The sequence below is a fragment of the Pseudochaenichthys georgianus genome, chromosome 7 (genome assembly GCF_902827115.2).
Source record: "Pseudochaenichthys georgianus chromosome 7, fPseGeo1.2, whole genome shotgun sequence".
In the NCBI taxonomy this organism is placed as follows: Eukaryota; Metazoa; Chordata; class Actinopteri; order Perciformes; family Channichthyidae; genus Pseudochaenichthys; species Pseudochaenichthys georgianus.
In genome coordinates this window covers 28109461-28134438 of record NC_047509.1, presented here as the reverse complement: position 1 = coordinate 28134438, position 24978 = coordinate 28109461, and the positions used below count along the sequence as shown (strand labels likewise).

Genomic DNA, 24978 nt, shown 5'->3' with positions numbered 1-24978 from the left:
GGCTTCCCGGCTCTGCGCTATGAAGCGCTGATTGGCGGTGGGTGGGCCAGACGCTGATCAGAGCTCAGTGTGCGGAGTTTAAAGCTATCAAGTCATATTACAGGATAAAGGAAATACAGTTTAAACTGCCGTATGCAGAGAAGACGCCGACGTGTCGCACTTATCATTCATATCACATCATCAATCAGATCATCGATCATATAATATCATATAGGCCTATCATATATTTCCTTATGAGTCAGCTTCTCCAGCCGTATCTGGCCGTGCAACACTCACAGTGTCACATACTGTATGCAGAAGTATTATTTTAAGCAACACATTAGGTTGACAAAACACTCAACTCAAATGTAATTAAAGTCAGATCCACTCGTGTCTTAGACGGGGCAGTGATATCAGTGACAGTGACACTTTCAAACACTCGTAGTTTATTTATTTTTTAACCAGTTGTTCTGTATTCTCCTTGCAGGTGCAACTATGTGGCTTGTATCCTGGATTATATGTTTAAGTCATGGATGTTTAAAGTTCATATTTGTCTAATATTAGTTTACTTTTCATTAATGAAGTATGACGCTGCGCTGTCAGTACACTTGTCCCTGTTTGTGATTGGTCAAATGTTGCTAACCTCGCCCCTTTCATGTGAACGCGCTCTCAGCTGGAGAGAGAAACTCTGGCTTGATTTACCGAGTTGATAACCAGCGTCGTGACCGCTTAGCTAGATGTCGTTTGTTAGGGTTAGTTAAGATAACTCAAACATATCCAGGGTCTGTTGAACTGGCTTCGTAGAAGAAGGCACAGGTGGCTGCATAGCAGCGCTAATGTCAAAGGCACAAACATTATACATTATATTTGTATTTTACCAGGATGCGACAAAAGCCTTAGCCTTCCCTAGCCTACAGTACCTGCCGCCCCTGACTGTTATGTTTATGTGGGGAAATGGCAGTGCACACATTATTTGAGATATATTTCAAACTCGGACTTCATTTTAAGGATATGTCGGCCAGAGCTATTTGTTTAAGCACCGGATTGGCAAAACAGGAGAATAAACCAGTCTGCCTTGATCTATGAATTCATGTCCGGGACTCTCACGGTATCTGCTGCCCGCAGCTGTTTTATAGAAGGAAAACCTCCTTCACTTCATGAAATGGCTGCCGGCAGCATCAGGAGGCAGCGGGACGTATACTCCGCCTCTGAGAAGTGCAGCACCAGCGCGCCGAGAGCTGTGCCTTTTTACGCACCGCCTTCGCTGTGTTTACCTTCATCAGAACAGCTTAAGAGTGACTGCAGGCTGCTACGTGTTAACCACACACACCTCTACACACACCTCTACACACATCGAACTGCCCGATTACTCCCCCTTTTATTAGTTTTATGAAGGAGATGTCCAGTCACCAAGGCGCATGATGTGTGTATGTGCTCTGCTCAGCTCTGTGTGTTCGGTGTGTTTGTGTCTGTCCGACACCGGCATTTGTTTTCAAATGACCATGAACAGTAATGTACACACATCTGGCTAACTCCATAGGTAGCCTATATGCTGGTGTTCCCAAAATAAATTAGTTTAATCTTAATCTCGATGTAGGCCCGAGTGCTAAATGCTGTCGGACGTGCACCGGAACGAACGTCACTATCATAATATCTTCTGAAAACAAATGCCAGTGACACAGACAGACACACACACACACACACACACACACACACACACACACACACACACACACACACACACACACACACACACACACACACACACACACACACACACACACACACACACACACACACACACACCACACACACACACACACACACACACACACACACACACACACACACACACACACACACTTCATAATGCACCTTCTCCTCGTTTTCCCAGCATTCACTGGATTATCCGTAAATCATACAAACAAAAGCAAAACGTTGATTTATCTGTTTTCCCGTTTTGGTTTAAAAACTGAATAACGTCTGTTTTTTTGGTTTTCCGTTTTTCCGAAAAACCAAAAAACGACACCGGTTCTTTTTTAAACGTTAATATGTTTTGGATGCATATTATTCTAGTATTTGTTCAGGCTGTTACATACAATTAGCCTCTGTTGCTACCTGCTAGTGGTGAGTAAATATTAAAATCAGTTAAAATTGACAACCGGTCCGCGATTCTTTTTTAATGTATCTGCCGGTCCTTGGCACAATAAAGGTTGGGAACCCCTGATTTAAACCACATCTCTACAAACTGAGCTACTCCAGAGAAACAGGTTTCCATCCTGCAGACTCTCATTATCTATTCTCATCATATTCACATCACTCATGTGGAGTCCTACTCATGTGATTGACAGGAGTTTAATATAATCAGATAGTGGTGAGCCCTTTTTAACAACGTTCAGGAGTGGAGAATATCTGAGTGGGTGAGAGTTTCGTCAGATATCATCTTTACAAACCTAAACCCCTGAATATTAGTCTAAAATAATCATAATAATCATTCTCAACAAATCTCAGGCGTTTGTAGCAGTTTAGTATAAACAAAAGACTTATCAATAATGGGCATGTATCTCAAAATCAGGTGGTATGGTTATCCCAAAATATAACCAAAATATTATGGTCACTTTTAGGTATGGCAAATGCGCAGGGTCATCTGAACCTCTGATTAACACAAGACAACATAAACCAAAAGTCCTTTAGGTGCTTATTTTAAATCTGCATGAGATCTACTAAATATCTTTTGTTTACTTAACCATTAAAGTCAGTAGTAAATGTAAACCAGAGGTCCAGTGTTGCCTCTTACTTGACTAAAACTATGTTGATGGATTATACTTCCTGTATCTTAAAACAAAATGTGATTTGTGTTATACTGAGTATATAGAAATGAATAGCATAACTGTTTCATAACTAAACAATAGAAATAGAAGCGATGGAGTACAATATACCTGTGCACACCTTCACACCTGTCAGGTGCCACAGTCGGATGCCATGTTGCTCTGATGGCAGCATGTGTCTCTTCATTTCAAAAGCAGCAGCAGCATATGTGATGTGTTTATTATCAGCTGCAAGTACACAGAGGTGTTATGGTCTGATGCTGCATGACAGGGGATGGATCTAATTGTTGGTGTTTAAGCCTTTGAATCTGCACACTGCAGGATACACTCGATGATGAAGCTTCAGGTGAAAACTCAGTTAGTGATACGTCTTTATTACTTTGGCCAAGGAAGTGTTTGTGTTTAGTCAGCAGGATTACAGATATTAATGAAACTTTTTGGAAGGTTGTAGTATAGGCCAAGGAACAAACCCATTACATTTATTTTAAAGGGGCCGTATTATACTCATTTTCAGGTTTCATATTTGTATTTAGTGACTCTACTGTGACATGTCTCCATGCTTTAATGTTCAAAAAGATCTTTATTCTTCTCATACTGCCTGGGCTGCAGAACCTCTTCTCACCCTCTGTCTGAAACCAGAGCCCAGTCTGCTCTGATTTTTTTTAGCTGATCGGCTCTGTTGTGATTGGTCAACTGCTTAGAGATGTCCCGCACCCTAAGCCTTTCGTGGACATTGTGTTGCAGCGCTAGCCAATAGAAGCGCGAGGGTTACTTATTGATGTCACCAGATTGCAGAAGTAAACAAAGGAGTCAAATGGAGGCGATTCAGGCAGTCCGGAGTGTGTGGGAGAGAAACTCCCTCTGGCGGGAACGTTGGGAGTTTAGCTTTTGCAGACCATTTACATGCACAACAACCTATATAACACGCTACAGGAAAGGGAAAACTCCAAAAAGCATAGTAGGGCCCCTTTAATGGAAGTGGGTTTCTAAAAGACTGCCACATGAGTACCAATAGTTGTTTCTCTGTGATTAGCGGTTAGGGCTTTGTCAGACAACGTAACATATTGACTTAATCTCCTGCTCTAGTCAGTGTCACAAGTGCTTTTTGTCCCATAAGTCAAAGGGCCTGAACTCTTCTCAAGCATAGCACAAAAGTACAATATATTGTGAACCAAAATGCTATCTCACTTTTTATTGGTCAAAGTAGGTTATGTAAACAGTGAAATGTGAGCCTTCCTTTCACACAGGACGAGGCGTGGCTGGATACCAGAGTGTGTGTGTGTGTGTGTGTGTGTGTGTGTGTGTGTGTGTGTGTGTGTGTGTGTGTGTGTGTGTGTGTGTGTGTGTGTGTGTGTGTGTGTGTGTGTGTGTGTGTGTGTGTGTGTGTGTGTGTGTGTGTGTGTGTGTGTGTGTGTGTGTGTGTGTGTGTGTGTGTGTGTGTGTGTGTGTGTGTGTGTGTGTGTGTGTGTGTGTGTGTGTGTGTGTGTGTGTGTGTGTGTGTGTGTGTGTGTGTGTGTGTGTGTGTGTGTGTGATATTTGCGATTTGCCATCCAGTCCTCCGCTCCACATTGCTGCTGTCACCGCCTCCTCTTATCTCCTCCCCAACCTCAGTATTTCTCATTCCGCTTACCCCTCCCCCGAGCTCCACAGCAATGTAGGTTACTGTATGTACTGTAGCCATGTGAGACTGGGCTCTCACCTGTGTGTGTGTGTGTGTGTGTGTGTGTGTGTGTGTGTGTGTGTGTGTGTGTGTGTGTGTGTGTGTGTGTGTGTGTGTGTGTGTGTGTGTGTGTGTGTGTGTGTGTGTGTGGTGTGTGTGTGTGTGTGTGTGTGTGTGTGTGTGTGTGTGTGTGTGTGTGTGTGTGTGTGTGTGTGTGTGTGTTGTGTGTGTGTGTGTGTGTGTGTGTGTGTGTGTGTGTGTGTGTGTGTGTGTGTGTGTCTCCGTCTCCATACCACCAACAAGAGTTTAATGGGGTCTTCAGGTTCACAGGATTGTTCTGAAATTAGTGATCCCCCTTGTTATCACTCATTTCTTAGTTCCTGGTTTTTTTGTATCGGTGACTTCATCATTTCATTGGTTAAGTTTTACTATAGTTTACCATTTATTTCCCCTCTTTTATGCATTTATTTCTACCTTTCATTATTGCTCACCAGGCTCTTTTCTACATCTTCATCTCACCTATCATGTATATAATTTTCTGGGATTTATTATTCTCCCTATTTCCTCTCCCAACTTTAGCATTGATGGTTTCCGCATTATGATGTTGCTGAAATGAACCGTCTACTGCAATTTCAGTGTTTATGATGTGTTTATTACCATTTACGATGTGTAATACCATCATGTGAAGCCAAACAAGAGTCTTTGAATTGTGTATGCTGGGAGTATAAAGTAGTATCATATGACTTTATTTATCCTTGTTCCCCCGTCTTTCTTATCCTCCCCTCCCAATATATTTCATTTTCAACATTGGATATTACATTAAAAGCTTCACACAGATAAGTTTATTACTTTTACTGCACAACTCTGTCAATACATATTACTACGCACTATAGTTTAAAATTAAATATAATTGATATGAGTGCCTCAAGTTTTTCTGTGCATCTTCATATTTTGATAATAGCTGATTTCGGCAGGTTGAAATCATGATCTCTTCTGTATTATTCCTCCTTCATTTTCCTACATTTCACATCAGTTTAATATAATTGTATTTCAGTTAATATAAACAAAGTCCTGATATTTACATGATTACAGTGAAATGATCACAAGTCAACAGGACCAGATGTGACAGTAAACTCTGTTTACCCTCAGTCTGTCCTGTGTCTGTCCACCACTTCCTGGTTGAACCCGTTACCCTTGTTACCTAAGGCAGCCTCTCTGGAGGGGGCATGGCTTGGTGACATCACACTCACTCCTGTGTCAGCCTGTCATAGGGGGGAGGGAAGAAAGAGAGGGAGGAGGAGGAAGTAGACAGGAAAAGCCGGCACAATAAGGGGGGTTTCCTACAAACGACAGGCTGGGGAAAATTTTAAGCGACTCATTGTTTTGTAATTGTCCCACTGGCCTTCTGTCCTCGTTGGAGCGCCGGTAAAGCTGGGAAACAAGTCTAGCGCTAGATGTTGAGAACAACACACTCTGAAACACTCCCTTTGGAGTGTGTTAGGGGCAGGAAGGAGGAACAGCTGGAGTTTCTAAGAGTGAAAGTGTAGAGGAGGCATGGATGTATCACCAGCGATGACAAAAGACAACTCCAAACCACATGACATGGGTGAGCAGTTTAAATCTTTTACTTGTTCAGTGTGTAAGTTGTTTTCTGTTTAGTCTTTCACACTTCTACTTACTTATCTCTTTTAGTCCCAATATCTCCTCTGCTGTATGTCTTTCTGTCAGGGCTGTATGCAGGCACACTGACCTATATGTGTGGCAGTGCCAAGTCTGTGACCCGGGCAGAACTCAGAGGTTTCGTAATGCTTGTTAAGTGGATGAAACATTTTTAAGTTACATTGTCATCTTTTCACGCAGAAATTGGATGAAGCCATGGATTTAGTTTGATCTTTTTTAATTTCATTACGAGTAATTTTTTGCCATAATAAAAGTAGTTTATATTGTTGGCGCAATGCAACATGTAATCCAGGGTGAAGAGTTTTCTGTAACATTTTGTAACATAAGTCCTTTAGTTATTTGGAACATTTTAACATATTTGATTGATTAACTAGAAATCAGATAAATGATGTGTAGTGTCCGTGTTCTTCTGCAGCATTTATTTTCGAGACAAAAAAACGAGTGTTGGTGAATGGTGATACTAAAATACTCCTTATGCAACAGTAGATGAGTATGGAAGCTGTTGTACTTTATTGTACATATTTGTTGTACTATTTTACGTTAAGTAACATGCGGAGGTAACAGTTAGTGAGTATTTTTCAATACTTGCCATTGTTTGACAAATTATATTCAAGACTGAGTCCAGGGTAAATTAACATCACACTTCTACCATCTAGGATTGTAGAGAACCTTGACACACAGTTGTCTCTCAGGTCAGCTGTGCGTTGCCTCCATTGTATACAGATGAGAGGAGAGGAGGTAATAGTTTGACATATAATTAAAACAATCAAATTCTTCATCCATGGATTTGTGTGAAATGCAACCAGCATCAATCTCATATTAATACTTTCAAATTGTAATTGTGTACATTTTTTAAAATAATTTTCATTTTACGTAACCAACCCATTTCAAATGTCATTGAGGAGTTTAAATCTGAGCCTCTTCCTATAATCACTCATTTGTTAACTAACAGTCATGCGTGTGTGGGCGGCTGCTTCCGTACATGCTCTGTATTACAGAGCGTGTTATGGGGGAGTGGCTTTTTCCTAAAAGGGGAGGGAGAATGGGGGATGATCGTCCGTACCAGTCCCCCCTCAGCGGGCCCCAGCTCCAGCATGAAGGGTTATGCAAGTTTTTCAGCTGCCATCTCTCCTTCATGCCTCTACCTCATACTCGCACTGCTTTTGAGCAGAGAGGAGCACACAGAGCACGCGAAACATAGCCAGCCAGTCAGTCAGTCAGTAAGTCAGTCACTGAGGAGATATATTTAAGGCCAGCAGGGTGTAAAACAAGGCTGAGAGCAGGAGAAAAACACCTCTTTTACTGCCTAGAAGAGGAGGCAGTATTGAGAGATTGACAGGTAGATTGAGAGGAAGAAGGAAAGCTGAGAAGACCCAGCTCTTCTTAACTTGATAACCATGCTGCTCCTGGATGAAACGGAGTCTTTTGCAGGTGAGTGACATCACCATCATGACCCCAGAGAAAAGGTTGGTGTTGGGATGAATCCCTGACCTCTAGGAAAGGGGTAAAAAAAGTTTGCGAGAAATAAGAATTGTTTTTAAGTAGGACAGGTTTGAGATGGGGCGATGCTTTGAGTTACAGGAAGAAATGCTGCCGGGAAAGCTGAAGAAATACTCACTGTACTTTATATCTAATGAGTGGCATACGGAGAGTTCATGAATGTGTTAAAAAGAGGACATGAAGGGGGGCTTTGATATTAAAAAACATCTTGGAAGTGACTGCAATGTGCAGCCAGAGTTGATTGACGTTACTTAACATTGTTGTGTAACAGTGGATCCATACCTACTTAAATGCTACATCTACCTTGCTGTTTTCACTCTCTGAACTTCCATCAGTTCTCTCCTCTTCTTCCTCCATCCTTCCTCCCTCTTTGATTTTCTCCCTTTTTTCTGTCGGCCCTCCCTCCATCTTTAAGCCGGTATGTCCCCCGCATGCCCGGCTGTCTCTCTCTCGTCTTGTTGTCTCCGGCCCGCTCCTCCCATTGGCTGTTACTATGGTTACCTAAACCAATGCCGGTGTGTGATTGGTGGATCCGATCAGCATTGGGCCATGCTGGAAGTGTGAGCATGTGTAGGCAGGAAAACATATCGTTTATCAGACCATCTGTGAGACAAGTAAACGTGTGAGGAGGGAGTCAGAGTGCTGCAGTTGGCAGTTTATCTGGAAAGATATATCTATTCAAAGAGGGGATTTCTATTTGGATGTGAAATGCTTTATTTCTTAATGTATTCACATAGCAAAGGCAATACACAAAACCTTTTATCAAAAGAGAGATATCAGTATTAGTAATTAGATTGTAGTGTTATATTATACCAACTTTTTCCATAATATTTTAATGTGAGATTGAGTGATTTGTGACATGAATCTACTCTGTAAAAGTTCATGACGGATCAATATAGGTCAATAAATCCTTTCTTTACATGTTTATTGGTTTTTAAATTGTCCCTTTTATCATCAGATAAACCTTTAGATACATCATTAACAGCCCAAAAGTTCAGAGAAATTATAGATTAGCCAGCTGATAAGCAAATAATTGTTACATTAAATGCAGTCTGTAAATATAGGACATCGAGTTCTTATAATGTCTCAGCGCATTGGATTCAAAGTTAAATTCATTCAGGTGACTTTTAGCTTTAATCCAAGTGTGTTCAATTCTACTTGAGACATATTGTACAATAAGTAAAAGCCTTTTTATACACGTGGCACAATGTTAGGGTACTCGAGTAAGTGGAAATGTCAGTTGTAAATTGACCATCCAATGTCTCCCCCAGATGGTTAAACATATAATCAGGTGGAATAAGGTGACTGAATGTTACCCTAAAAAACTCTTACCTTACCGGTCCTTTACCTGTTGCATTGACCTTAATGTCCAACAGTGTTGGCCCAATAAATTGAAGCCATATGTTAATACTGTTTGAGGAAAAGACCCAGAACAATGAAAAACTAAAGGATACAAAATCTGACAAAATTGTTCCAAAAAAAAAATCAAATCACGATTTATTCTTTTTATTCTATGAATCTTTTGTTCTGGTTTTCCTCAGGGTGCACTGTGTTCAGATGCCTCTCACTGTGTTGGCATGTATTTAGAGGAGCCTTTATGAAGGAATAACTGATGCCTACATGCTCCTAATTCCCTGGGCTTTGTTCCGGGTGTGTGGCTCGTTGTGAAAAGACACACTAGATGCCTTGTCATCGCCTCAACCGTGGCATGGCGAGTAGTGATAAAGCCTAAAAGAACACGCTGTTCTCCCTCAAAACATTGTGTGGTTGTTTTCATCCTGTGAATACAATCTGTCCATCAGTCACACACTGCTTATTGTGAAAAGAATTGAAAATGAATGTTTTACAGCAGCAACACCTTTTACGGTCATTATAAACAAAATAGTGTTTGAATGCGTTGTTTATTTCCCCCCTGCATGCTCTGTTGGGTTGTAATTTGCCTCAGCACGATGCACAGGAACAACCTGTCCATTCTCAGAGCAGCGACGGGTCGGGCTAAACGCCGGGAACACGTGTGGTCTGGCTGCTTTTATAACTCCGCGGCTCAGAGGATGTAGGCTTCACCAGTCCGGCCACATGGCTCTTATTACCACTTCCCCAATGTCTTCCCAAATGTTTGATCCCTCTGCTTCCTCCAGATCATAGAGCTGCCTTTTCTGTTCTCTTTTAATGTAAATGTTCTCCTTTTTTAGTTCTCTTTGTTGGGTGATGTCCATTTTTTTTTGTTACTTTGCCGCTGCACGATGATGCCCCTCCCTTCTCTGACTCTCTTTTTTTTCTTTCTCAGTCCTGGGGCTCTTTAGATTTCATCTCTAACTCTGTTGTGTCTCTGTAATCCTTTTTCTTCTTGCTCATGAGGACATTTCTGTCTTACCTTAAACAACCCCCTTTGTCCTTTCTCTCCCACACATTAAATGTCTGCAGAGTATCGTGTTACATTACAGCAGTCTTATGGTCATGAGGTTAGAGCCTGTGCCAAGCTGACGCCAGTCACATTATTATACATGGCCACAAAACCTTTGATTACAACCAGTCATTTTTAAAACAAACGGAATCCTTTTTTCAGAATGTTTGGCAGATGCTTCAGACTAATTGATCATATTGGATTATACACTTTATTTTTCTGAGAGGTCGAAAGTACACACAGGGTCCAAAATGCTGCCAACAAGCGTTTATGTAACAGGTTATAGTATGTCCAGCACAATGGTAATGGCTGGTAGCCTGCAGCCATGTGTATGTGTGTGGCGGTGTGTGTGTCCTCCTCTTCCTCCCTCCTCTTCCTCGTCCTCCTCAGCAGCATTGACACACTGGCCCACAAACAGAGCGTCCAACCTCGTATCACCTCCTGCTGCTCTTTCTCCATCGCAGTCTTTGTCTGTCCCTTTATTCTTTAAATGCTTGTCTAATCTCTCTATTTCTGTGACACACACACACTCAGTGGAGGGTTTCATAACTCACCTGCCTCGCTCTAATAAAGCAGCCTTAATAACTCATTCAGGGCAGTCTGTTATATAAGAGAGCCGTGCGTGTGTGTGTGGACGGCAGGAATTGGTTTGTCTTTCTCGAGACAAGTTATGTAACCCAGTTAAATCCTGGTTTTTTCCCACAACTGTTTTTCCACTCCAACTTTTTTTTTTTTAAACCTGTTATGTCTCACTGAACTTTGTGATGTTTTCCTCAGTTCACCCCTACGTACATTTGAGAATTTGCAGTTTTTCTCTTTTGCAAACCTAATACCAACCAAAGAGCATAATATTAAGTCAATAATGACTGAAAGAGTTGAGTCAATTGTCTTCCTATTTATCACTGTGCTGTCTGTCAAATCTGAAATCCTCTCCCATGTTGTTCTTGTTCCTGTTGTCGTAAAACTGAAAGAACATTATGAACTCATCCCAGCAGCAGGAGCCTGCAGTCTCTCTCTTTCTCTGACACACACACACACACACACACACACACACACACACACACACACACACACACACACACACACACACACACACACACACATACACACAGCGCTTTCTCAATATCTGCCAGTGTGTGTTCATGTGAATGTGTGTCTCTAAGTCTAATGTAGATGTCCTTTAAATATCCCTGTTCGTCTAGAAGCTCCTTCGACTGTGCTCTGTCAGTTCCACTGTACATCTTTAGTGTGTGTGTGTGTGTGTGTGTGTGTGTGTGTGTGTGTGTGTGTGTGTGTGTGTGTGTGTGTGTGTGTGTGTGTGTGTGTGTGTGTGTGTGTGTGTGTGTGTGTGTGTGTGTGTGTGTGTGTGTGTGTGTGTGTGTGTGTGTGTGTGTGTGTGTGTGTGTGTGTGTGTGTGTGTGTGTGTGTGTGTGTGTGTGTGTGTGTGTGTGTGTGTGTGTGTGTGTGACGCTTGTTTTGTAACCAAAGCTACCCTCCCTCTCCCTGGCATTTCAAAAGTCAGCCGTTACATAAATCCCATTGAAGTTTCCCTAAGCCTGTTGAATAACTACGTCAGAATAAATATAAATTTGGGGCCATGAAACTGATTAACCTTTACTTCTGGAAACCATTGATTACAATAAATTCTGTATCCCTCCATTTCCTGCCATAATCTGTTTATGTAGACCATTAGAGGGCAAGACACAGACAGACTGTCCACTTATGTCTCTTTAGTTGACTTCAGCATATAGGTCAGTGAAGAGGCAGGAAAATGTAGACATTAACACTGGAGAATACACACACACCTGAAAACAGTGGATCCTCAGTTCAGTGGCTTTGGGTTTGGTCAAGGTATTTCGTTTTCTAAGAAAGCATATCGCAGAGAGGAACTCACAGTCTGTTCTGTCACAGTCTGTGTACGGTAATTATTAATGGAGCAGCTCGGCAAAATGTTAGCGGGCGACTTTATCAGATTCAAATCTTTTACTTGTGTTTGCAGCTCGAGGGCAGACGTTTATCCATCTGTTCCAGAGAAGTTTTTCTTCTTCTCTGAATACTAAGAGACAGCTCACACAAAAAAACCTTATTCAGTGGATTTCTCAGGCTGTTTTTTTCACTGTTGGGTGAACACTTGGTATTATTAACAGATTTTTAACAGCCAAGAAAACAGCCTGAATTCATCAAGTGAGGGTTAAAAGGTTTCTCACACCTAAAAGTGTAACAGATTTATCAGACCACACAGGAAAAGACACTTTTCATGGTATATTACTGCTTTTAGATAAATTAAAGGCGCCCTATTATGGTAATGTTCAGGTTTCCTAATTGTATTTGTGCCTTTACTGTGACACGCCTACATGCTTTAATGTTCAAAAAGTGTGTTGTTTTTCTTACCTCTCCTTTTGGTTAGCTGGCCAGCTCTGTCCTGATTGGTCAACCTCTTTGAGATGTCACACCCCTTAACCTATCACGTGCAAAGTGTCAGAGTGCTAAAGAAGTGCGAGTGTTAGTAAGTACTTTGCCGTACCAGCCAATCAGAAATGGGAACCTTTTTCTCCCATGAAAGTGCCTCTGCTCTCTAGCAGGGACTACAAAGGGGCTGAAAAGGTTCTCATGAACTAAGTTCTAGTTCCGGATTGTTTTGGTGTGAACGCAAAATTTCAAGAACTATCGGAACTATACTGGGTAAAGTACACCGGTGTTAAAGCGCCTATAGTGTTGTCATTATGTTAAGGAAATAAAACAAAGGAGGAATATTAGCCTTCACAGACAATTTACTTGAACAAAAACTTAAATAACACACTATAGGAAAGCCAAAAGCATAATAGGGCCATTTTAATTATGTGGAGACAGGGGGGAAATTAGATGTCTTTGTTCTTGTTTTTCAATCAATGCTCTTTAAAAACCTGACACACTTGAAGGACCACCCCCAGCAGACACATACTCAGTGCCGTTGCAGTACTCTGTGACAGGTTATATAATCACTTAACATACTGTATACTTATGATGTTACATAACCTCATGGTCACAGAAGACGTTTGTCCACTGCAGCCCCTGTTTATGACACACAACAGAAGAAATTAATGGCTTAGAAAATGTGCTGCGGGTGTGTATATGCTCTGTGACACTCGCTGACTCATCGTGACACTTTCCCACTTTTGTCTCTTCTCGCTGCTTTGTATCGTCTCATTTTGCCTGCACTTCATCACTATTGTTTTGCTCCCTTATCCTGTTTTTCATCTCCTCCTCATCACGAACAGCTGAATATTTGATTTTGACTTGATCGCCTAGCAACAATCGGCTCTCTAAATCCATTCTTCACCTTAAGAAAACACCTCTATGGACTCGTGCATGTGGTAGTGATTCTTAATGAGGCGGGCCACCTGTGAAGCTGAAGATTAAGCAGCATGTAGTTACTGGAGGTAATTGTCAATCGGCTGTTCAGCAAGAAGTTTCTCTGGACTAAAAAACATGTGTTGAAACTTTGATAAAGACAAAATATAGAATTTGGAGTTTGAAGCTTTATTTATATAGCAGCCACAAAAACGTGATTTAAAAAAAGTGATTCCAGTTATCCGAGTTAAAGTAAAACAAAAAAGTATATTTTCAAAGAATCATTTAAGTTTGCATTAACCACAAGCAAATTGTGTCTAGCCTTAAACCAAGCAAGCTATTTCTAGACAAACATCTCTTAATCTCTTAATGGGACAAATTGAATGCTACTATTCAAATGATGCACTGTTCTTCTGTATGCATACATATGGCTGTTTGCTAACACAAAGAAAGCGGATACCTCTTATTAATATTTACAAATTCTCCACTTTAACTAGTTTTCATGTTTGGAAGAAGTGTCTTCTTCAACTCTGCAGTTTAAAACACGTCTTGACTTCATTGTGTTTATTATCACAGCATTATGTAATGTGTGGGACTCGCCTTTTATCTGAGGGGCTGTTTGGATTTGAGGTCCGCTGCTCTTGTGTCTCTTGAGTATAATCTCCGCTGCACCCAAAATGTGTGAATGTGTTCAGTTTCTTGGATCCTCAATATAGAATGATTCATTAGTTATATAACCTGTGTGCATTTGTATATGTTCTATAAGCTGTCCTCACCCTCATCATGTGTCTGTGTTTAAATCAAGTTTTATGTTCAAATCACAGATCCTTCACCATCATGACGACACGTTGTTATCGTAGTAAAAGATCATAGAGCGCAGAGGCGCGGGAAGGTATTTTGAGTGGAGGTGCTGAGGTGCTGGACTCCAGTGAACACTATTACGGGCACTATAGAGCACGCACAAAAGCACTTCCCACACACAGTACACCCGCGACTGTTACAATGAAGGCTCGATCATCAGCTCACGGCATATAGGCAGGGGTAAAGTGCTATTTTCTACGTGTGGGGAGCGGACTTCACCTCCTCTAGGGGGGTCCGGGGGGATGCTCCCCCGGGAAGATTTTTTTATATATTGAAGTTAAAAGCATCAATCTGGTGCACTTTGAGAGCAACATTAAGAGATCTATGGATACATCTCTCAACACCCAGATGAAACACAACTGTAAGCAGATTTACTTTTTCTGTATGGATATTTTACAAATCACTCCCTTTTCAAACTGTATTCTTGTTTTACTGCCATATAGTATTTCATAACTGTTTTTCCTTTATTCTCTTATTTTTTTTATAACGATAATGATCATATGAAGGTGTGCCGCGGAAATAATCTTTTGAATAATTTGTGACCAAACCGTTTGAGACCCACTGAGATAACTTAGACTAAAGTGAACTATCTAAACACTCAGAGAGTCATTTAGCTCACCTGAGCCTCTCAGTCTGAGAGGAGAGCTCTCCTCCAGCGTGTTGTGGAACAAACAGCTCCTTGTGTCCGTTAGTGCAGCTAGCTAACCAGATGCTAACAACACGGTCCCTGCTGCTCGCACCGGTCTCTCTCTCTCTCTCTCTCTCTCTCTCTCTCTCTCTCTCTCTCTCTCTCTCTCTCTCTCTCACACTAAATGCGCTATTTCCACACACACACACACACACACACACACACACACACACACACACACACACACACACAGAGCCGAGCTTGAATGACACAAGCACACTTTTATTTCCATGCAACTCTCTGATTGGTCTGGTGTCTTGCCTCTGTTGCATTCACTGAACACTGAAAATTACAGTCCTGCCGTCCTCTCTAGTGTCATGATGAGGTTCACGTAAAGCACGGTTAATGTATTATATTATTGAGGTAGAATTGTTGGCTACAGAATTGTAGCCAACAATGTGGAATTTATTGGCTACATATTACACAGATTATGCACAGCGGGAGCAGCAATAACCGTCAAATACTAATTCAGCCAGGGGAGCTCCGCACCCCTTGCCTGCCGCTAGGGGGTGCTGCAGCGCCCTCAGCACCCCCCTTCCCGCGCCCATGATAGAGCGATTGTCAGTACTTTGAGGTTATAATTCCTGTTTTCCTGCATGTTTCCTAGCGTGATTCCTCTGTTCTTTTAGAAGTATTTTGTTATCCTGTGGATCAACAAGTGATTTGGCTGAATGCCAGCCTGTAATCACAGGGACAAACAATGTTACATAAGAGTGACGCCAGTGTGTCTTCACTTGCATATAAAACCCTCAATAATAAAAGCTGGAGAACTCTGTTGTAACTGTACACATTACAATTTGTTGTATTATCCAAGGCTTTTCATATGATGGCAGGAAATACAGAAACAAATCCAATACTGTCCTCTAGCTCAGTGTGACATCATCCAATCGCATCTATTTAATTATATCCTTTCCTTCCTTTTTCTAGAATTGGACAACACTGTGTGTGTGCTGCTGAAACAATATGAATGTTATTATACATTTCATTTGATTAAGAATCATAGTTTGCCATCATGATATTGTACACAAAGATGTTGTGTTCTTCAATTGAATTGACTTTACTGAATATACAATACAGAATATTTTTAGTTATCAACTGTTAAAGGTGGGGTAGGTAAGTTTCAGAAACCGGCTCGAGATACACTTTTTGTTATATTCCATGGAATGCTCTTTACATCCCGATAGCAATGAATATCTTAAGTGCTTTGACAAAAAATCCATAAAAAAATGTCATCTGTAGAAGCCGTAATACTGTAAAAAGTACAACCAATCCATTTAGCCGGCTAAACGGATTGGATGGCCTACCTGCCTGTCAGCCTTCCATCGGGGCACAAACTTATCTCGTTCCCTCATTGGTCATGTGCGCGTTCGTGTGTGTTGGAGGAGGGGCTCTATAAGGAAGTGGCAGATTTTCTCCGGTTTAAAATTCTAGCGATCTCGAGCCGGTTTCTCAAACTTACCTACCCCACCTTTAATGTCAACAACTCAACTAACTTGTTCGCACTGTAGACACAGGAACACGAGCCAAACAACATGATCAATCAATCAATCAACCTGCTGTTGACACTCTTCTTCACGCCTCTCAGACAGCCAGCCAGAGGTCCTTCTCTTTTCTGAAACAAGATGCATGTTCCTGGTAAAACCATAAAAGAGGTTGTTAATTGTTGGACTTCCTGTGTCCAATTTGCTCTGGAAACAAAAAAAGGAAACGGGCGCTTCTCTTGCACTACAATATGATCTGTATCATTTTCCTATTAATCCCCCTTTTCATTATGAAAACGGTTTCACATTGGTTCTAACAAAGGCCACATACCAATCTCAATCTTTATTTATTTATATAGCACATTTAAAACAACCTTCAGTTGACCAAAGTGCTGTACAGGCAATAACTACAATATTAAATAACACAATGGGAGTACAATAATAAAACAATAATTAAATACATGATAAAAAGCACAATAACTATAAACATATATAAAAAAAACACATACAAATGTAAAAATGTAATGTTCAACTAGTATTAAAAGCCAGTGCAAAGAAGTGAGTTTTTAGCTGAGATTTAACTCAGCAGTCCGGATATTTACTGGGAGGCTGTTCCACAATCTGGGAGCTGCAACACTGAAAGCCCTGTCACCTCGGGTTTTTTTCCTGCACCGAGGAACCACGAACATATTTTGCTGAGCTGATCGCAATGCTCCAAAAACAAGTCATCCTAATAGTTGCAACTAAAAAAAGACAAAGTATATATTTTTTTTAGCTAAAAAGAACTGAATTTATTATAAATAATTTTACAATTACATATCAATTATACTAAATCCTATTGAAATGATGCGTTGAATCCGTACAGTGAAACTAAATGTGGACACAAGGTGTGTTTAACAACTAATACAATCAAAAATACAATATTATGTAACATATTGCGTAAGTCCCTGCCAATATCTCTCTGTCTCCTCTTGACCCAGGGCAGAGGAAACAGTCTCACTTCCCAGAATCTACGTCTATGCGTCACCACCATTTATTTTAGATGTGTGTGTGTGTCCACCCCCCCCTACCTATGAAGTGCATCTCTTTTTCTCTTTTGAATGATGACCTCGCTTTCATCCCTGAGACCGCCCTCATCAAGATCACCAACGATCTCCTCATTGCTGCTGACTCTGGCCACCTCAGCATCCTCATCCTCCTGGACCTCTCTGCAGCGTTTGACACCATCTCTCACAACATCCTCCTCACCCGCCTCTCAGACCTCCTAGGTGTCACTGGCACAGCGCTGTCCTGGTTGACATCCTACCTCCACAACAGGAAACAGTTTGTCTCCATCAGTGGCTCAAACTCACCCCCGGCCCCAGTCCACCACGGTGTACCCCAGGGCTCTGTCCTTAGCCCCCTCCTGATCACCATTTACATGCTCCCCCTCGGCCAGATCATCCGACATCATGGACTCAATTTCCACTGCTACGCTGATGATACCCAACTGTATCTCAGCACCACTCCATCCACCCAGCTCCCCCCTCAGTCTCTCATCAACTGCCTGCATGACATCAAGACATGGATGTCTTCAAACTATCTGAAGCTAAACAGCAGTAAAACAGAGCTCATGGTTGTGGCACCCAAGGCCCTGCTCCAGAAGGTTGGTGACTTCGTCCTCGAGGTCGACGGCTGCTCCATCTCCTGAAGCCCGCAACCTGGGTGTCATCCTCGACTCCACCCATTCCTTCCATTCCCACGTAAAATCTGTGACCAAATCGGCCTTTTACCACCTAAGGAACATTGCCAGACTCCGACCGTCACTCTCGGAGTCGGTTGCCGAAACCCTAGTGCATGCGTTTGTCACCACCCGCTTGGACTACTGCAATGGTGTCCTGTTCGGGGTTCCCAACAAAACCCCGGACAGGCTCCAGTATGTCTCAAACTGTGCTGCTAGGGTACTCACGCACACAAAGCCGTGGCAGCACATCACTCCCACCCTCATCCACCTACACTGGTTGCCGGTCAAGTCCCGCATATCCTACAAAGTCCTCCTCCTTACTTACAAGTACCTCCATGCCCATGCCCCCCAGTACCTATCGGACATCCTTCACCCACATGCTTCACCCCGAAACCTGCAGTCCTCAGACTCTGGCCTGCTTACCACCCCCCGCACCAAACTGCGAACCTTCAGGGACAGAGCCTTCAGTGTGGCAGCCCCCACCCTCTGAAACGCTCTTCCTGCGGAGATTCGCAACATCCCCACACTCGACGCCTTCAAAAGGGCCCTCAAGTCCCATCTGTTTGCCAAGGCTTTCGGCCCCTAAATCGATCTGTTGTGTCTGTCTGACTTTTGTTTTGTTTTGTTTGTTTGTTTTTGCCCTATTACTTGTAAAGCGACCTTGGGTCCTGTGAAAGGCGCTATATAAATCCAAGCTATTATTATTATTACTATCTCCCTCCTGCTCTCTCCCTTCCTGTGTGTGTGTGTGTGTGTGTGTGTGTGTGTGTGTGTGTGTGTGTGTGTGTGTGTGTGTGTGTGTGTGTGTGTGTGTGTGTGTGTGTGTGTGTGTGTGTGTGTGTGTGTGTGTGTGTGTGTGTGTGTGTGTGTGTGTGTGTGTGTGTGTGTGTGTGTGTGTGTGTGTGTGTGTGTGTGTGTGTGTGTGTGTGTGTGTGTGTGTGTGTGTGTGTGTGTGTGTGTGTGTGTGTGTGTGTGTGTGTGTGTGTGTGTGTGTGTGTGTGTGTGTGTGTGTGTGTGTGTGTGTGTGTGGAATCGTTATATAACTGTTCTGTAAGGTTGAGTCGAGGGTGCAACGGATGTATAAATCACTTCTGGGACATTTCCATGTAAAGAAACGTCTTGTTTCCCTGCTCTTATCTCTAACTGATACATAGCAACCATTTAACTCGTGTCCAGTTTTATTAAAGCTTTACATTTTCTGTTGTAAACACACCAAGTTTGGCAGCTCTTTCCTGGAAAAAAAATCATGTAGTGAACAGAAAATGATCTGATGTATGCTTCCTGCTGTTTGATTTATTGAAATAAGTGGAAGAAGAACAGTGGCTGGCAAAGGAAGGCATTGTCTGTTTTAGATTTTCACAACTCATTATTTGGAACACATTTCACTAAAGCTTTTAAAACCGCAACTATAAGCCAAGGATAAATGTTATCTTGCTCAAGAAAAAACAAACTACGAATATCAATCTGTCCTTCTGTTGAAGGGGCCCTATTATGCTTCTATTCAGGGCGCTAGAAAATAGAAATGCACGTGTAACGTAGTGATGTCATTATGTTACAGAAGTGAAAAAAAGTTCACTTTGTGATTTTAGCCTTTGCAGACCATTTACATGCACACAAACCTACATAATACGCTAAATAAATGGGAAAACACCAACAATCACAATAGACCTCTTTAAACTCACTCAAGAGCTCTCTTTCTACTCTTTTATGTTTGCTAGCAGTGATTTTAATTTGAGATTTTATTTGCAGGAATTAATCCAATCAGGTGACACTAGCATTGCTAATAATATTCCACAGAGGTCTTCACAGGTCCAGTCTGTGTGTATTTATAATTTGGACCAAGCCCAACTCCGGGCCGGGGTCAGCACTTGTTTACTTGCTGAGTGAAACCCGTGAAGACCTCTAATTGTTCATGTCTGTCACTGGGTGTAATTTACCGCTCAAATTAATGTTGATGAACAGTTTTTAAATCATTAGCAACCAAAAATGTGCCAAAGCGGTTTTAATGTATTCTAGTATGCTTGAGATTGAATTGGTTAAAGAGCCTGTGACACCATCCCAACAACTGTTGTGCAATGAAATATTGGTCTACTAGTAATCTCGAACCGTCAGTTTAAAAAAGAAAAAGCGATACCGTTCCGTTAAATATCAATAATTTCGAACATCGCGGGGAAATTCCTTCACTCATTTTGAAGTTTTGGGGGAAGCCGGAAGTGACGTCAATGCGGGAACGCTTCGAGAGCCAAACACGGACAAAGTGTGTTGTTATGCGTAGAAATGGTGAATTACTGAGATTAGGCACGTTAATAACGTTTTAATGAAGTTGACTACAGTATATTCATATTTGTCAGTGCTTTCATGTCAATTCGGCGACATAAACATAAATGATCGTGGTGAAGATGATGATTACATACAAATCGGGAGTGAGAGCTGCTGAATTTCCTCCCGTCGGATGTGATATAAAAACAAATCGATTATTTTTGTGGTTGTAAACTCAAGTGGATGAAACTACATTTATTAGTGCTTTCATGTCAATTCGGCGAACATATGATACATTAAATGATCGTTTGTTTGAGCCGGTCTGCATTTCCTGATGAGAAAACAAACCGATGCTTTTTGTAGTTGTAGTACACCAACAACATGGATTAAACGTGTGTTTTTTTTACTACAATTTTGGGGAAATTAATGGATAAAATGCACGGATTATTATTATTATTCCCACTCCGATCGGGACACTAGGTCCACCGTTTCCCCGCAGTGAGGCTCCCCCCGTTGACAGTTTACGTGGGCTGGGTGCAGTGGCGGACTGGCCATCGGGACGAATCCCGATGGGCCGGTACCGAAGTGGGCCGGTCGGATAAGTCACTAGCACATCCCCCATAGGCGGCGCGTGAGGCTCAGGTTTGAGAAGGCTAAATAACTTATTTTACCTGACGCTGCCCGCCTCCGGCGTCTATAGAAAAGAGATCCACTCAGTGTGCGGAGTTTAAATCTCTCAAGTCATATTACAGGATAAAGGAAATACAGTTTAAACTGCCATGCAGAGAAGACGCCGACGTGTCGCACTTATCATTCATATTACATCATCAATCAGTCGATCATCGATCATATAATATCATAATATATCATATATTTCCTTATCTGAGTCAGCTTCTCCAGCCTCATCTGGCCGTGCAACACTCACAGTGTCACAGACTGGATGCAGAAGTATTTTTTAACACATTATGTTGACGAAACACTCGAGACAAATGTAATTAAAGTCAGATCCACGCGTGTCTTAGACGTGAACGCGCTCTCAGCTGGAGAGAGAACCCCTGGCTTGATTTACCGAGTTGATAACCAGCGTCGTCGGACCGCTTAGCGAGATCTCGTTTGTTAGTTTGTTGTTGTTAGTTTGTTTGTTACTCAAACATATCCAGGGTCTGTTGAACTGGCTTCGTAGTACAGGGCACAGGTGGCTAGCAGCGCTAAGGTCAAAGACACAGACATTATACATTATATTTGTATTTTACCAGGATGCAGTGACACAAATATTTACATATTTACATTTACTTACAGCACCTGCCGCCCCTGACATCCCCACTCCCCCCGTTGACAATTTACTAGCGGTACCGAAGTGGGCCGGTCGAGAGTCCCGGGATGATTTGTAGTCCCAGTCCCACTGGCTACATGACCATATGATCGCCCATATTGACGCACCTCATTCCTAAACTCCTAACAGATACAACATAAACCGATCCTTCAGCCTCATATGAGCTCTCAGACACGTTCAACATTAACCTGTCATCGCTGTCTGAGCTTGCTGCTGTGTGCACCATCGTGTGTTTACATGCAGAAGCTGGGATCCTGGACGGTGCAGCAGGAGCGCTGTGCCCGCAATGACGTCACCCATCATTTGGCGGGACTTGAAGAATCCGCGAGAAGATCCAGAAAATTGTCAACATTGAAGGCAGATTAATGGTTATCAAAGTACAAATATCCAAAATCAGTTCAGTAACGGTTTTCAAGGGGACAATATGTACTCAAATTGATGGGTTTGGATGATGAGGGGAAAACCGTGTCACAGGCTCTTTAAGCTAGAGACCTTCTTTTTTTCCTCCATGGGCAATAACTAATTAGATTGCAAGTGTTGCGACACACACATTAACAAACTACTGAGACAGGCTGGTGTCATAGAAGGCGAGATGGAGAAGCTTGTTATCACGCGATGTACTGAAGAGGTGTTTTATGTAAGTTGTTTATCAACTCGTTGTGTGTTCATCACCAGCGCCCATGCTGCGTTAAGGTTGTGTATGTTTGTGGGTGTGTTCTCATAATGTGGGCAATCGAAGTGTGTGTGTGTGTGTGTGTGTGTGTGTGTGTGTGTGTGTGTGTGTGTGTGTGTGTGTGTGTGTGTGTGTGTGTGTGTGTGTGTGTGTGTGTGTGTGTGTGTGTGTGTGTGTGTGTGTGTGTGTGTGTGTGTGTGTGTGTGTGTGTGTGTGTGTGTGTGTGTGTGTGTGTGTGTGTGTGTGTGTGTGTGTGTGTGTGTGTGTGTGTGTGTGTGTGTGTGTGTGTGTGTGTGTGTGTGTGTGTGTGTGTGTGTGTGTGTGTGTGTGTGTGTGTGTGTGTATATGCTTATTTAAACACTTGTCCCATGGAATGTGTGTGTTGTGTCCTGTCTTGTGTTTCATAAGCCGTCCATATTTATGATCCAGCTCTTACATAAGCCTCAGATCTGGTTGAAGAAAGGTGAAATTCTGATACACATGGTAGAAGAAACAGTGAAGTTGACATAAAGAAGAAGTTTAGAAAAAGAGGGAGAAAGAAAACGAGCAGAAATTAAAGCTGCCACATGGTGCAGTCTTATGTTGTTGGTTTTTACTGAAGTATGCTCTGGCATAGGATGAGAAGAATCCTTTTCATGGTGTTTAGCAAATGTAGTTTAGTTTAATGTCAATGAAAACTGAAATCCTCAAAGGCTCCGACTGGCAACCACAGCTTAAATGTGTCGAACCAGTTTGATGGAAACTTTCCATTTCAAACATCGTAAACATGCATCATTAGAAGTACGTCAGCAGCTCTTTAAAAACAGGTCCTCATAAATATCAGAATACCTGTAAGGATTTGTATGTAGAACCACATTTTACCATTTTGAAACATTTTTTATTGAGCTGTATTAGTGAAAAGCAGTTCCGTACCATGCTTCCGGGGTCATCGACTTTAACCCGTTGTTGTGAAATGACACCAGGTTCTTTAAATGTGGTAGTTGAAAGATTCTAAATCGTAGATGTTAAACATCTGACTCATAACAAACATGATGTCCCGCTGAAGAATCTACTTCTCTTAAACTTTAAAATAACTATTACTTATTCTCTTCCTTCTTGTTTCCCACAGACCAGTCCCACAGAGCCCCCTTCACCTTGGAGAATGAGGCTCAGGGAGGCGACTCGGCCGCGTGGCAGTGTACCCCTCCCCCATCTACCTCACCTGCAGGGGAGACACCGGCCCACCCTCCCACTGTGTCCAGACCCCGCTCCAGGCCGGCCAGCCGAAGCCCCTCCTCTCCCTCCGCCCTGACAGGAACCAAGAAGAGAAACTCCAAACCGGCACACATGAGGCGCAACATCAGGTACTGAGCTCTACATGCTTACTGCAGGAACCATCGAGAGATCAAGTGGACGCGTTGATTCTGTAGGGAGCCTCAAGAAACCGCAGAAATTAACCCACCATCATCTCTTATATAAAGCAGGTTGAACCCTTCATCTGGAGCTTTAATAAGAAACTGATCCCTATACTTGGAAATTGTTGCCATGACATTTAAACACATGTTTCTAAGTAATGAATCATCTGAAGGGATTTGCTTGTAAAATATAAGGCCACATAGATAGCACTTTTATTTATTCTATTAACGGTCAATGCAAAGTATTAACCGTATGTTGGTCAAAGTTATATTTAATCTGAAATCAAAATGGGGAGTCTCTTAAGAGTTTAAAAAAAAAAGGTATTTAATACAGCATTAAAAATAGACTATAGATGTTATATAAAACAAAACAAAAATCCAACCAAACTACAAGGTTGTAAGTCATTTTTTTTTAAACTAGATATTTGAAAATGACTCATGCTTGCCAGAGATGAAAAGTGTGTTTCTGCTGAGGTGCAGAAACACTCACTCAGCCTATTCCACTATTAGCATATTGTCCATCTCCATCTTCTCCCGCTTATCCGTGGTCGGGTCGCGGGGGTAGCAGTTCCAGCAGAGAGCCCCAAACTTTCTTTTCCCTGGCGACATCAACCAGCTCTGACTGGGGGATCCCAAGGCGCTCCCAGGCCAGCGAAGAGATATAATCCCTCCACCTGGTCCTAGGTCTACCCCTTGGTCTCTTCCCAGCTGGACGTGCCTGGAACACCTCCCTAGGGAGGCGCCCAGGTGGCATCCTAACTAGGTGCCCGAACCACCTCAACTTGCTTCTTTCGACGCGAAGGAGGAGCGGCTCAACTCCGAGTCCCTCCCTGATGACCGAACTTCTCACCTTATCTCTAAGGGAGACACCAGCCACCCGGCGGAGGAAACCCATCTCGGCCGCTTGCATCCGCGATCTCGTTCTTTCGGTCATGACCCATCCTTCATGACCATAGGTGAGGGTAGGAACGAAAATGGCCCGGTAGACAGAGAGCTTTGCCTTCTGCACTCCTTCACTTGGGGTAAGGACTCATTCCCTACTTGGAGTGGACAGTCTATCGGTTTCCTGCTGAGAACCATGGCCTCAGATTTGGAGGTGCTGATCCTCATCCCAGCCGCTTCACACTCGGTTGCGAACCGATCCAGTGAGTGCTGAAGGTCGCAGACCGATGAAGCCATCAGAAC

At 42.4% G+C, this 24978-nt stretch overlaps 1 protein-coding gene across 4 annotated transcripts in view; it reads left to right on the top strand.

Moving 5' to 3' along the window:
* LOC117449226 (helicase ARIP4-like) overlaps window positions 1–24978 on the top strand; it is a 98370-nt gene that overhangs the window by 43626 nt on the left and 29766 nt on the right. For 2 of the 4 annotated variants that reach the window (XM_034086735.1, XM_034086736.2), the window contains exon 3: window positions 23508–23742. In XM_034086735.1, the coding sequence (XP_033942626.1) occupies window positions 23508–23742 (235 nt within the window). Of the gene's footprint in view, window positions 1–5893; window positions 6074–7292; window positions 7579–23507; window positions 23743–24978 lie in introns of those variants that run through there. The other 2 variants (XM_034086737.1, XM_034086738.2) reach the window with 2 other exon arrangements.